Source organism: Echiichthys vipera, assembly GCF_963691815.1.
Source record: "Echiichthys vipera genome assembly, chromosome: 3".
NCBI classification, from domain to species: domain Eukaryota; kingdom Metazoa; phylum Chordata; class Actinopteri; order Perciformes; family Trachinidae; genus Echiichthys; species Echiichthys vipera.
Window position 1 is genome coordinate 33,132,677 of NC_139828.1, and position 15,480 is coordinate 33,148,156.

The window sequence follows — 15,480 nt, forward strand, 5'->3', positions numbered from 1 at the left end:
GTATAAAACTCTAACATTAAGGTAAACACTTTACTATTATTCTGTCTAACTCTGCAGTATAAGACTCTGACATGAAGGTAAACACTTTACTGTTATTCTGTCTCACTCTGCAGTATACAACTCTGACATGAAGGTAAACACTTTACTGTCATTCTGTCTCACTCTGAGGTATAAAACTCTGACATGAAGGTAAACACTTTACTGTCATTCTGTCTCACTCTGCGGTATAAAACTCTGACATGAAGGTAAACACTTTACTGTCATTCTGTCTCACTCTGCAGTATAAAACTCTGACATGAAGGTAAACACTTTTCTGTCATTCTGTCTCACTCTGCAGAATAAAACTCTGACATGAAGGTAAACACTTTACTGTCATTCTATCTCACTCTGCAGTATAAAACTCTGACATGAAGGTAAACACTTTACTGTCATTCTGTCTCACTCTGCAGTATAAAACTCTGACATGAAGGTAAACACTTTACTGTCATTCTGTCTCACTCTGCAGTATAAAACTCTGACATGAAGGTAAACACTTTACTGTCATTCTGTCTCACTCTGCAGTATAAAACTCTGACATGAAGGAAAACACTTTTCTGTCATTCTGTCTCACTCTGCAGTGTAAAACTCTGACATGAAGGTAAACACTTTGCTTTCATTCTGTCTCACTCTGCAGTATAAAACTCTGACATGAAGTTAAACACTTTAATGTCATTCTGTCTCACTCTGCATTATAAAACTCTGACATGAAGGTAAACACTTTACTGTCATTCTGTCTCACTCTGCAGTATAAAACTCTGACATGAAGGTAAACACTTTACTGTCATTCTGTCTCACTCTGTAGTATAAAACTCTGACATGCAGAGGAGATAAAGTAATAACTTTACATGAACACATTACGTGAAATACAACTGATCATTTTTGTCAGAATAAACTCTTACAAAACCAGAACCAAATGCCAAATAAATATGTAAATATGGTTGATAACGTAATATTCACAGAACATTTTACTATGGAATTTCAGGATAAAACATCTTTCAAAATATAATGTACAATAAAACATTATATTGTATAAAAAACTGGAAAAAATACCAGTTTTGTAGTTTTCATTTTGTACAATTTTATTTTGGAAATGGCCAAGATTCTGAGAAATAAAGCAGGCATTAGCGGACATGTATTATTCTGTCTCTTGTCAATAGCACTTTTTTTTAAGTCACTGAGAATTGAGATATACTAAAAATTTGTGGAAGTTATGCATGACTAAATTACATTTGGTCATAGATTTACCTGTGTGTTTACATTATAGCAATCAGTTGATACCTTTTAAAAAAAATAAAGTATAATTTAATGTTTTCATGCCATAATTAGGACTGGAGTAGATACTGAAGCGTCTACTAATTCAAAAATCAATTTTGCATCAAGAATAGATGATGAATTGAATCGTGAGACACCCTAAGATTCCCACCGCTAAATCACATTATCTCCTCCTTCTCAGCCAAAACAATATCTTGCATAAAAATAATTCATAGCTTTAGTTACTTTCAAATGTTGAAAGCTGAACCTAATTTGATAAGAGATTTGGAAGGATTTAGATTTGATAATGCTGGTGAACCCTAACCCTGGTGCTTGGGGCATGCATGAGTCAGTTGACTGACAATTTAACAACAGTTTTGATAATCCATCCATTGTTAATTTACCAAGCAACCATTTGCTGATTAAGTCTATTATGTATTACTGTGAATTGAATGTATTGGGGTTTTGGACGGACAAAGCAAGCAATTAACTTATGAAGAACATTTTTAATTACAGATTACTTTATTAATTCAAAAAGTAATGAATGAATCCTACATACTGTAATGCAGAATGTTAGAGGACGTGTTGGACAGACAGGAGATGGAAGCGTGTTTTTGTTGTTTGTGCGTGAAGCAAGCTTTAAACATTTTGTATTGTTGTCGAAATCTTATCGTTTCATCCTTTTCTGGTTTAATACTGCATCTGGACAGAAACCAAGCGGCAGCCTCCCCCTCTGAGGAGGAATCAGCCATTCTGGATGTACTGACTTGTTGTTAATGTGCCGACTGTGATGAGCTGACATTTGCCGTCGACAGCTTTGTTCTGCATGAGTGTGCCGTGTCTGCTCAAATCACACCACCGACAAACTTGCGATGATTTCCAGAGAAATGCAGTCAAAGAGCTGCGCACCTCCCCCCAGGCATCACAACAGCTATTTCCTCTCTGAAGGTAGGCAGTACTTGGCAAAGAAATAAAGAGGAGAAGATTGCAGGGGGAGAAAACCCTGCTGTTCCTGCTGAAAGCTGCTCCCGTTTCTGGTTAAACTTCTGCAAATCCTGTCTTCAGCTTTGGGATTTACAGGCGGGCTAAAGTCTCTCTGGCCAGGTCCATCGATCTTTCCTCTAATGCTCATCTGAAAGCTAGTCAGGTTTACATCACTTTTTCTTCCCTCTGTTACTCCAGTATCCATTTTTTCTCCTTTAACCTCCTAAAAGCCTTTTTATCCCTTACATTTCCCTTTAAGCTGTTTGACAGCTTCACATACAGTATATTCCATTTTCTGTGTTTCATAACTGGTAAATTATTCAAACACAGTAGGTTTTGGAAGTGGCCGAAGAAAATATCCTAAATGGCTTGAACTTCATGTACCTTTTTTTCCCAAAAACTCAGTCTGACATATTTTGTATTTTTGGACATTTTGGGGGCTTGGTTTTATATTCACCCACAATATTCACACGTACAGACTCCTTCACGTCATGTTCCTAAAAAATGAGGATGTCGTGAACACTCAGTAGGACTGAACGATTCGGATAAAATCATTGATGCTTCATGCAATCATCGTCAATAATTAAGATTACTTTGACTGATATTACAGTATCCATATAGTATCCGAGTCGCGATATTGGAGGAAGTGATTATTGTTGCATAATTATTCTCCTTTTCATTAAATAAATACATGAAAATGATTATGTTATAGATTTTTGCCCCTTGAGTTGAATATTACAATAGTCCATATCGATATGTAGGTAAAGTCCTATATTTGTTTAGCATTACTCTATAATTAGGGGTCAAACGTATTTGTACCGAACCGTCACAGTACAGGCACTTCTGGGTTGGTACAGAGGTGGTCCGTGGTCCGTAAATGGGGCACACATGGCATTAATATGGTGAATGACTTGTTTTATGGGGCAGAACCTAAGACTTAAAACAGCTCCCGACACTATTTCAACAACCTCTACCTGGAATTCAGAACGGACAAATGCCAACAAGAAGTATTTTATTTATTGAATAATTGCAGCAGTATTTCAGCGATGAAATTAGTTTGGGTACATTGTTTTTGATCTTTCTAATTGGCTGCAAGCGACTCATCTGAACTAGTGACGGACGCCCGGATTAAATTGATTCCTGTTTTGGTTGCATTGAAAGTGCTGTGATGGACGAAGAACAGCTGATACATGAAGTTAAAATGATGAATTATCTAGACCACTGGTTCTCAAACTGTGGTACTTGTACCACTGGTGGTACTCAAGCTCTCTCTGGTGGTACTTGAAGGAATCTCCAAAATAAAAAAAGGAAACATTAACGACAAAATTAATATAATACTGAGAAAATACATAAACTTTTAGGATCCTTGAAATGTAATTTTAAAAAAAGTAAAGTATTTCCTGTCATATTTTATTTTCTGGAAAAGTTTCAAGCAATATACCAAAAATGAACCGCCCCTTTGCGACCCTAGCTGGGATAGGTTAGTGTCTCAACCACATTTTAAGAATGCAAGGAAACTGGAAGGTAGGAAATCTATGACACCTCTTGGTATGTTTGAACAAATATTTCAGTCATGTATTTAGAGCCGTAATACGAGCTAAACTGTTAAGTAAGGTAGAAAACAGATGTAAAATGATTGGTTTCAAAACACTGACATGTCAGTTAATAATAAATAATCTTCTGATGAGGAATAAACCTTCCTGTCCATAGCTGAATAGTGTCGGCCTACGCTGCTTTATTTTAACATTTTTCTTAGTGGTGGGACTGGATTTACTGAGATGGTAGGTCTTGAACAAAGTTTGAGAACCACTGCTCTAAACGAGTCCTCATTTTGCTACAAAACCTGAATAAATGTGTTGTTGTAGCTCAACAGGCCCTATAGAGGCTGTGAGGAAATTAGTCTGTGTGTGTCTAACTGTGTGTAGGAACTTTGAGCAGACAGCAACCTTTGAAGTGACCCTGTTGCTTAGGAGTCTGTAGTGCACAAGACCCCTGTTATCTATGAATAAGTGTGAAGTCTAATGCTTGAGTGCTGTCGGGACATAGACAAAACCAATCTCCTCTTGTTGAAAGGTCTTAATCAAGATTATTCAGCAGCGGAGCTGCACCGCTCCAGGAATTTGATCGCCGCTGCAGCATTTTTTATTGGCTGCATGCAGAGGAAACACTGTAATATTACAGCTTTCTCTGGCATTAGCTATAGCTCCATGTAGCACTGTATGTAATGTAAACACTGCAGTAATGCATCTGGAGCAGATGACCAGATAAAGAAACTCGACACAGATTGACGTCACCCTGAGCCAAGAGCAGTGGAAATAAATCTGAGGTTTCTGCTCACAGATTACTTTTATATATGTTTACCTTATTATTTGGAGCTTTGTCCACATTTAATATGACCATATGATATTGAAACAGGGCGGCACAGTAGTGTGTTGGTTAGCACTGTCACCTCACAGCTCTCTGTGGAGTTTGCATATTCTCCCCATGTCTGCGTGGGTTTTCTTTGGGTTCTCTGGCTTCCTCCCACAGTCCAAAGACATGCTGGTGTTAGGTTCATTGATGACTCTAAATTGCCCGTAGGTGTAAATGTGTGTGAATGGTTGTCTGTCTCTGTTTGTCTCTATGTGCCCTCTGATAGACTGGCATCCTGTCCAGTGTGTACCCCGCCTCGGGCCCAATGTCAGCCGGGATCGGCTCCAGCTCCCCCTCGACCCGGATAGGGACAAGAGGTTGAAGATGAATAGAGGGATGGACATTGAAACATTATATATATATGAAATTATAGAAATAAGGAAAAGCAAAATAGGTCTCCTTCAAATACCTGGGACTCCCAACCATGCAGTCTTCAGATAGAAGCAGAACATATTCAAGGACCTAAAACGAGTCCAGTTGCCTTTGACTTAGCATCTCTGGATACACAGTGACCTGGATGACTGAGAGTCTTTACAGACAGAAGTCTTCATCCTACAGCATCCAATGATTTTTTTAGACAATAGTGTGCTTACATCTTTGTGTCAACTTTTGGTGGAAGACCCAGTTTCAACATGACAGTGCCCCCTGCACATAACTAAGTCCCTATAGAAATGGTTTTCCCAATTTGTTATGGAGAAGCAGACAGGCCTTCACAGAGCCCTGATCTCAACCCCACTCAACACTTTTGTTATTAATGGCTTTTTTCATCATGGGTTGAGTGATTCAAAGCAAAGGCATTGGAAATATTATAATGTTCTTTGCATCCTTTAGTCTTCACTTTCCTGAAATGCAGCCTGATGTGTAGAATAAATGAATATGTAAACATGAATCCACTGGTGGGTCCAGCAGAGCTGTGAGCTGGCTGCCAGGGGTATTTAAACACTCAACCTTATCACAATACAGCATAGCACACCGCAGGTGATTGATGGGTTTTTCCACTCAGTTTGACGTCTGTCTTGGTCTTTATTTTTTGCAGTGAGCTTCACGGACTGCAGTAGAGGGAAGGTGTGGTTCGAGGTTGGAGATTCGTCTAATTTCAGGATGAGTAAAGATGGTGTGCTCTACACCCTGCATCATCTCAGCCTAGTGGGAAAGGGAAAAGCTGTGGTGGCGTTGGTCTACGCTCGAGACCTGCAGTCCAAACAGGTCTGGAAGACCAGAGTGCATCTCCATGTCCGTCCAAATGGCAGCAGCGTGGGACCTGAACAGGTAATATGGTTTCCATGTAGACTCATTGGTCGATTTTACAGGGTACAAACACGGTGTGCGGTGTCCCTTTTTCGGTGACCCCGTTCAGACCTGCCTTTAACAGAGTGACCACTCGTGATTGGATTTCACTTCCCTGCTCTGTATGAAAATAAACAAATACTGGGCACATTCGGTGAATTACTTGAGGAAAGAAAAATTCCTCCTCGAGGGAAATCTATGTTTTAGAATGCACCATGTCTAAGGTCGGGTACTTAACTTGGTACTTTTAAGGGTACTGACCAAATTACCTCTGTTCTACTACTCTATGCCCAGACTGACTGAGGTTGGAGTTTGAGGGGCAGGTTGCTAATTTACTTTCCCACTATGGCGAAGGCCCACTATGGTTGGATTGGTTAGGTTTAGGCATGAGGAGTGGGATTGGTAAGGGTTAGGGCAAGAATATCAGGTCAATCAGAGACAGAATAGGGTGGGACAGGCCTTCGCCATAGTAGGATTTGTAATTTTTGAGTGGGGACAGAAAGGTGCATAAGGGTTTAATTTTGTGAGGCATTTAAGATACTCTTAAGAAATAACTAAATATTCTTATTACATAGGATGCAAAGGTTTAGATTTATTTCTAAAACATAAATTCGATTTTTTTTAAGAGTGAATGAAGTACCCAAAAAGGTACAGATGAGTACTGGTACCGAGTTCCAGGTATTGCTACTGGTATTGGTTCAAATGTGAATGTTACCCAACTCTAACCATAAGTTTCAGGTTGAATGCAATGTTTTCTCCTGGAGTGTCCTAACTGGCTGAGAGTGACGCACCGTTATGAGCACTGCTTTCGTTTTTATTTATTCCTGTCACTTGAAAGTAACACAATGGACTAGGAAGAGTGGATTTGTAAAGGCTAAACATAATTTAAAGATGTAACTTTGGGCTCAGGAAGTCCTTGCAGGTCTGTATGCATTTAGCCAGTTAGCTTGGTTTATAGGCTCATTACTTGTGAACAATACATAGTATCATATTCAAGAAAAAAAATTGTGCAGCTCAAGTGCTTATTCTACTTATTCAGGGTTTTTTTTGCTAATTGCATAAGTACACAGCTATCTCTCTGTGAACATACAGTGCACTGCACACACACCTATCTCTGAGTCATCTGATATTTTTGAGTTAATTAACACATAGAGAACCTGACAGCATTAACACATACCTTGATCTGGGTGTGAGGATGCTAGCATGTATGAAGGCGTTCTGAGAATAAACTGTAATTTTTGATAAGCGGGATCATTAAACAGTCTAAGCATGATGGGCTGTTATTTTCCCCCAAGGCTTCACTAATGCCGGATGAACTGTGTAAGGATATAAAATCCGTTTTCCAGCCCAGCCCAGCAGGCGTCTGAGTTTGGCCAAGTACTGATTGCAGAGACAAAGCGAGTCAAACAGCCATCTGTTAGTTTGTTTCATGTACAACAGTGATAATAAGGCCCTCTGCATGTATTTAGACAAGACACTGGCCTTGATCGGCTGTTCTTCTATACACATACCAGAAATAGCCGGCCACCATATGCTTTAGCTACTATCAGCATTGCTCGCTGCAGAGAACCACTGAGACTGAAAGAAGCTGTCAACAATCCTTCATAAGGAAAACTTGCGGAGAGCAGCCATGGCAGTTAACAGCCAGTCATTTGCCAGGGGAGCAGTGTCAGCACTGTGCCCTTCAATGGAGAGGCAGGACCAGGCTTGTTATCAAATGAAACTGGAGAGTGAGACAAACGGGCATCATATTTACAGCCCACCAAGCTCCAAATGTCAGTGAAATCAGTCTTTGCTTGACAGATCAGTAAGAGCCACCTCATAACAACACCTCAGCTTTATCAAGCGTTGAGTCTTTGTCCTCTATGTGGTCACCACGTTCTTAGAATTGCAAAATAAATTCTTCTCAAATGTATAATTCTCCAATGTATTAACCTCACTTGCAGAAAGAAACAGGTTTTCATTTGAAACAATTGCATATAACTTCTAACAACCCCGGTGTTATGAAGTGTATATATTTCATTAATTTTTAATTAGAAGCTGCCCTGCTGTCTGATCTTCTTTTGAATTGGCTGTTGGTATAAATGCAAAACGTCTTCCTGGTGTAGTATATTTCTAGCCTTGTGAGACAATCCTGATCTCTGAGCTCCATTGTATTTTACTCACAGATCAGTCTGGTAACCTGCGGCAGAGAAAATCTGGAGCTGTTTGCCAAGCGACCGAACCAATCAGCGTTGGTTTTGAGGCGGATTTAAGTGTAGCGCAACGAGAAACAACCGTTCAGTGTAAACAACATGGCAGCTGCCATGGATGAGCTGAGCACAGCTATTCTTTCTCTGTGACCCTTCTGTTGAATATGGACCGGGCACCTGAAATTCTGCCTTTGATCTGTAAATTCACGTTTCACAAACAGCAAATATCCTTTACCGTCATGTTGTTTACTTTCTGAGCTTTGCCCTGATGCTGTTAGCACGTCATACACTTCGTTGATCTGATTGGTTGATTTGGCCCGTATGTTGGTGATAGACAGATGGTTTATCCTACCAGCAACCGGTATTTTCGCCCCTTCCCAGAAGATCTCCAAACGAGAGATCCCAGAAGGATATGCTGAGCAAATGCAAATTATGCGCCAGAGACCAGTGGATAAATTGTTGCACATTTGATTGTCTTTATTATGTCTGAAAGAAATTGTAGAGCATTCATTTTGGTTATCCAGCTCAGCACGGTAGTGTAGTGACCAAGGTATGTGAATGTCCGCACAGATCCTTGCTTACGCCCTCTGATGATGGAATTTATGTCACATGGTCCCCTCTCAGAAAGTATAATCCTAGTTTAAGGAACAGAAACTACAACAACACCAAACACATGAAGGTTCAGTGCTCGGCTGACTGCTCTTCACCTTCTACATGCTTCCCCTTGATCACATCATACTCAAACATGGCCTCCATTCCATTGCTATGCTGACGACACACAGCTCTACATCTCCACCCAAATTCATCACTTATTCCACCCTCACATACTGCCTCGAAGATATAAAAAGCTGGATGCAAGCTAACTTCCTCAAACTCAACAGCGGCAAATTTGAAATCCTCATCATCGGGCCAAAATACGTCAATAAATCCTGCTGTAATCTCTCCCTCATCATCACTTGCTCCACTGTTCCTGCTTCCAATTAACCTAACACGTGCATGTCTTTGGACTGTGGGAAGAAGCCGGAGAACCCGAGAGAGAACCCACGCAGACACAGGGAGAACATGCACACGCCACACAGAAGGGCCCCAGTCTGGATTCAAACCACGAACTCTCTTGCTGTGAGGCGACAGTGCAAACCACCACACCACCGTGCCCCCCACTCAAAACCCACCTGTTTAAATCCATTCTTTTCAATTCTAATCTGCCATCCATCCTTCTCCTTTACCGTTTATGTAATGGCATAGATCTCTTGATTACTCTCATTTTGTCTTGACAATGTATTCGAAAATGTTGGTGATTTATTTATATAAATTTAATCCAAGATTTGCAAAAACCTACTGAAAATCCATAACCGTGCCTCCAAGGTCAGGGACTCAACTCCCTATGAGCAGCAGGTGAAGTGTGGGAGGGCAGTGTAAATGAGACACACACACACACACACACACACACACACACACACACAATGGCAGGTGGTGGTCATTTATCAGACAGACTATAATGAGAGCATTAATGTAAGCCAGTGGAATGAGGTCAGAAATACCCTGAGTCACCAAGCCTCCCCAGCAGGCTGGCTCCGCAACTGGGCTGTGTTGTGTGCGTGTGTTAGTGTGTGTGTGTTAGTGTGTGTGTGTGTGTGTGTGTGTGTGTGTGTGTGTGTGTGTGTGTGTGTGTGTGTGTATAACCCAGCACACAATGCTTGTTTACTGTCTCTTCAGGTAAAGCCCAGTGATGCAACACTGACTCAGCAAGTACCAGAGATCTTGTTCCCATGGCGCAGCGTGGTTGTCAGGGGTGATGGCACTCTCAGGCGGGTGAAGAGGGACTGGGTCATTCCACCTATCAACGTCCCAGAGAACTCACGAGGACAGTTTCCCGAAGACCTAGTCAGGGTAAGAAGGACACACACATACACACACATACACACACACACACACACACACACACACACACACACACACACACACACACACACACACACAGAAGTAAGCCTGTCTTATCATAGCTGTGAGGACCCTTTACTGACTAGCCCTAAGGCAAGGAAACAAGCAAAACAGTTGTATAGCCTGTTCATTCCAAGCGAAATACACTGTGCTTCACAAAAAAGCATTGAAGGTACATGCCCATTTAATCCTAACTGTAATTAAAACACAAGCACAACAAAATAAAGCTAAGCAAATACACAGGAAACAAGGGGATGCTGTTGAAATGTTAACTGTGAGGCAGGCTTAATGTAATGGGACAGAATACTCCAGCAGCTGGAAGCATCGAAACCCAAAAGGCCAGTACCAGGTGACCTTTAAGGTCTGAAAAGCCTGACAGAGATGTATGGAGGAGGAAGGCCATGCAAGATTTTTGGGACAAGAAGTACAACTAATTCCATAATTAACAGGAAGCCAATGTAGACATCTGATAAGTGGTGTAACATGCTTCTCTCTTGTTAAAACCCAGCAAGCAGTGGTCTGAGTGAACTGTAGTCAGCCCACAGACTTTCTAGGTTCAACAGTGAAGACATGGCAGTATTCAACTGGAGATAAGAGCACAAACTAGTTTCCTCTGACTTTCGATACATTAAAGGGCAGCTTGAAGATGCTGATGCCCATTTAACTATATGGCTATAAATGCTACATTACAGCCAGAATCACTATGTGATACCTCAGAATGGAATTTAATTCTGGTCCTTGGTGAGCAGTGTTAGCAACAAAACAATCTAAGCTTAAACATTTCAACTGCATCTCGCAGTGTTCATTCAGCATATAAAGCTGGCTCAGGCGTCATCACCTTGGACCTTGAGATGATTCTGAAAGGTCCTAAAGCCCAGTTCTGACCCGTCTTGTCTGGACTCAAACTGGCTGATGTTCTGACCCTTCTCGTCTGGACTCAAACTGGCTGATGTTGTCTCCTGAGACTCAACTTGTCAAATCTCCAGCAACTGGTTTTATAGCGTAACACGCATCACTTGTTCAACAGCCAATCAGCTTGTTGCAAAGTCTGCTGGACGAGTCACTGACAAACTATTAGCTGGTTGAAAAGGCCATGGACGGAGGCTAGACAAGCGTGTGCATGAGAGAGAGAGAAAGAGATGGAGAGAGAGAGAGAAAAAGAGACGGAGAGATAGGGGGAAAGAGACAGAGAGAGAGTAATTCAGAACAAAGAAGTGAATCAGAGAAATAAAACATTATTTTCACCAATTCATCACAACTAGAAATGAAGATGTAGCGAGTATTTCACTATCTCTGTCCTCATTTATAATTGATAATGCTACAAATTCTATCCAGCTACGAAATAAAGCCTGAAAGGTCGGAGGTTAGAACAGAAGTACAGAGAGGTGTTGCTATGGAGATGATACACCGTCTCGTCTAACTGGTGTGAACCGGCAGGTTTCAGAACACTGCAGACCTAAACACTGCAAGTAGTTTGAAACCGCCTTGTTGCAAAACTTTGGTCTGAACTGGGCTTTAAGCTTTGTCTGGGTCCAGGCCTGAGAATCAACATAATGTAATACATCACCCACAGCCTGTTCTTATATCATGACATATTGACGTCGCTAAAACCACTAATGAGGAAAAAGTCGGTTAGCTAACTGACTTTACTTTCCCATGAATGTGGGTCAGGGGTCGACAGTCTTTTTGATTTGGAGTGGCATTTTTAAATGTTCTTGTTATCAGTGTGCTGTCATCCAGTGAGCCTGCTCAGAGTTTTTTTTACGCACCCATGCTGCATTCTATAAGGAAGGCAATGACTGCTAGCCTTTCAGAGGCAGAGATGGGTGGGTCTTTGTAGACTGTAGCTAGTCTTAGACTTAGACTTAGACTTCTCTTTATTGATCCCTTCGGGATGACTCCCTCAAAAAAAATTGAATTTCCAGTAGCTTACAAAAAGGGAGGTATAAAAAAAAATACAGTATAGGATAACCAATAAACTCTAAGTTAAATAATTATTTATATAAAGCAATAAACAGTAAACAATAAACTCTTAATCAAATATATATGAGGTAGATAGAATACAGGTAAAATAAAATTCACGGAAAATGAAATCAGATGAGTTAAATGTAGAGGAATTGTATAAGATAAAATATGTATGACTGTATATGACAGAAATGAGCAGTAAGATTAAATAATTGCACTTAAGTGGTGGATAAAGTTATTGCACAAAGAAAAGAAGATAAGTGTCCAGGTATGTAAGAGTAGATTATTATTGCACAGTGAGTGGCTCCCACTCCTTCCCCTCTGTCCTTTTTATTTCCTCCTCCCCCCGAGTGAGAAGTTGTAGAGTGTGATGGCCTGAGGGACAAGGGAGTCCTTAAGCCTGTTGGACCTACACTTGGGCGGGAGCAGCCTTCTACTGAACAGGCTCCTCTGGTTACTGATGACGGCGTGCAGGGGCTGGTTGGCATTGTCCATAATGTCCAGCAGTTTGTCCAGTGTTCTCCTTTCTGCCACCGTCACCACCGTCAGATGGGGGAAAAGTCAATAAAACTACTTCCGATTACGGACCATGCACCTGCCAATGGCTGTGAAAAAGGTTTTATGACATGAGAGGGGTCTTTCAACATTTCTTATAACTCATGCGGTTGAATAAGCTACTGTGTGCCAGTGGTGGCACTGGTGCCCAGGGTTACTGTTCTAGATCATTTCTGAATGTTTCGTGCTTCTGTGATTTTTTATTGAAATTTGCAGACAAGTACACAAGAAAAGGGATAAAAGTTGTACAGTGTGTCTGCTTTAAGGTGAAAAAACAGAAGAAAAAAAAAAAACCCAACATGAATCCTGCGATCCCTCCCAAAAGCCCACGTCAGACACAGTCACAATAACCAACCAAGTAACCGAACAACATATAACATAAGTAGATTGGTAAAGGAAAAAAAGGAAAAACAAATTTAAAAAAAATAAAAATAATAGCAAAAATAAATAAAGTAATTCAAGAAAGTGGAAAACAAAAAAAGAAAAGGGGGGGTGGGGGCAATATAAAAGTTTATTTATGTTGCAGTCCCAGAAATAGTGGTGGAAATTAGGGAGTGCCAGTCCACCTTAGGTTTAGGGAGTTGAAAAATATATTTTTTGATACAGACTGGTTTATTTTGCCGGATAAAGGCGTTAAGTTGTTGGTCTTGATTATTAAAAACAATTTAATAAGACAAACTGGGAGGTGTTTAAAAAGATACAGAAACTTTGGTAAAGTTACCATCTTAATAAGAATAGCCCGGCCTGCAAGGGACAAGGGGAGGCCCGCCCATCTAGACAAGCCCGACTTGGATTTATCTAATAGCGGCTGGAAGTTCTTGAAAAAGGTTCCTGAAGGAGCTGGTGACAAACACCCCCAAATACTTGAATATGGATTGTGGGAGTTAACTCGCCAAGTTGTTGACAAAAAATAACTCACTCCTCTGAATATTCAACTCATCCCCCGACCCAAAACTGTGCCCAAACTGATCCAGGATTGATAAAACTGGGGGGAGTTGTGGGGTTTGAAATAAATAAGAGGAGGTTATCCGCATATGAGGAGAGTTTGTGGACTGGACCAAAACAAGTGATGCCTTCAAACTCATTCTGGGTTCTAAGCCAGATGGCTAATGGCTAGATGGCAATGTTGAACAACAAGGGTAAGAGCGGACAGCCCTTGGTCACCAATATGATCCATACACCTTTGCAAAGCAGTTAACTTCCCAAGATCTTTCCCATTCGGTGTTCAATAACCTCTGTCTGTGCACTGACAGCTTGTTCCAAGATGGTACCAAAGATTTTACCCCGTAAAATCACCGTTGTTCACAGCTTAATCCAATGTGTTATCCAAATAGCGGTTAAGAACCACAGTCTGAGCGCTAAAAGCTCCACTCCATCCATCAATCGTGCCGGGCAGCTCCACCTGGCTGCCACCGACTTCTGAATTTTTCGATACACCACGGCAGTGCCTACTCAAATCAGCAGAAAGCCTGTTATTATGATTCCGAAAATGTAGAAATCCTCAATGTCCTCCACGGGAAGAATGGTCAGGCACACGACCCTCCATTGCTCCCACGAATCGATCGTGTAACCAGCTGCAAATGTTCTGAGCTTCTCGTCGAGAAGATTCTGTCAATTGCATTGAGAAACCAGTTGACCAATTCCATAATTAAAGTTGGTTTTAAGTTGGAGAGCAATGCAGAGGAATTATCCAAAGTATGAGACAAGACAAAAAAGCAAAGCAGGGAAGATAAGGGAGGGAGAGCGAGAAAGATGTGACTGCCTTCCCGGAGAGCCAAGGAAAAGAAAGAATGGGTTTCTCCCTAATATGAAGCATGTCTGGTCTAGCGAAATTATCAATGACATCACACTTTGGAGGCGGAGGCTGGGGACCTTAGCAAGGATCTTACAATCTACATTTAAAAGTGAGATAGGTCTGTAGGTGCCACATGAAGTAGGATCCCTGTCTTTCTTCAGGAGCAATGAAATAGATGCCTTATACCAGGTCGCTGACAGTCTGCCTTCAGTAAAGGAGTCACTGAGCATTCTCACAAGGATGGGAGCCAATAGCATCCAGTACGCCTTAAAGAACTTGATCGCTTCATGCACCTCCAACAAAGAGATGGGTCTACCGAGTTCCCTAGAGATATACAGAACGGTCTAAGAGATTAGGGGTCGCTGCAGTAATTGGGCTGCATTCAGAAGTATATAGTGTAAAAATCTGAAAAAGACTTGTTGATAATCACTGGATCAGAAGTGTGGCTACCGTTAGGTAGTTGAATTTTAGAGAATAGTCTGGAAGCACTAGCTGCACATGCCTGCTGTGCCAATAGTCTCCCTGCCTTATCTCCTTGCTCAAAAAAGCTTTGTTTGGATTGTCTCAGCTGTCTCTACACTACATGTTTCATTAAGAGGCCATGTACGAGTACAGTAGTGGGGGGAGGTGGAGTAAGTTCCATCGAGTTTCATCAGTTCCTCTGCAATTTCCATCAGCATAGCCCGTTCAGCCCTTCTCCTTTGAGAACTGTAGGATATCACTTGTCCTCGAACAGTAGCTTTAAGCACTTCCAACGGATTGCCACTGCTGACATCAGGGGTGTCATTATCTCTATATAAGAGCGGATTTGAGTCGCAGCAAAACCTTTATACTTACTACAGTAAGTGTGAGCTAAACCTCCATGGGGAACGTAGAATTGTATACCGTGGAAAACTAATGTCAACTGTGGTAGCAGCATGGTTATATTCACATTAAGGGCTTATCATTAACATTAACCGCCCGGCCGCCAAATGCGGGTAAATTTCAGCTGTGGCGGGTAATACAGTTGCTCCTACTAGCCAACTGAATTAATAAGCTGTTGGCAAAGTGATACAATGA

General features: G+C 41.3%; 1 protein-coding gene across 2 annotated transcripts in view; it reads left to right on the forward strand.

The window, feature by feature from the left end:
• Positions 1-15,480, forward strand: part of LOC310965968 (cadherin-2-like) — a 145,009-nt gene that overhangs the window by 63,822 nt on the left and 65,707 nt on the right. For both annotated transcript variants that reach the window (XM_083939734.1, XM_083939735.1), the window contains exons 3-4: positions 5,723-5,955; positions 9,882-10,055. In XM_083939734.1, the coding sequence (XP_083795860.1) occupies positions 5,723-5,955; positions 9,882-10,055 (407 nt within the window). The remainder of the gene's footprint in view (positions 1-5,722; positions 5,956-9,881; positions 10,056-15,480) is intronic.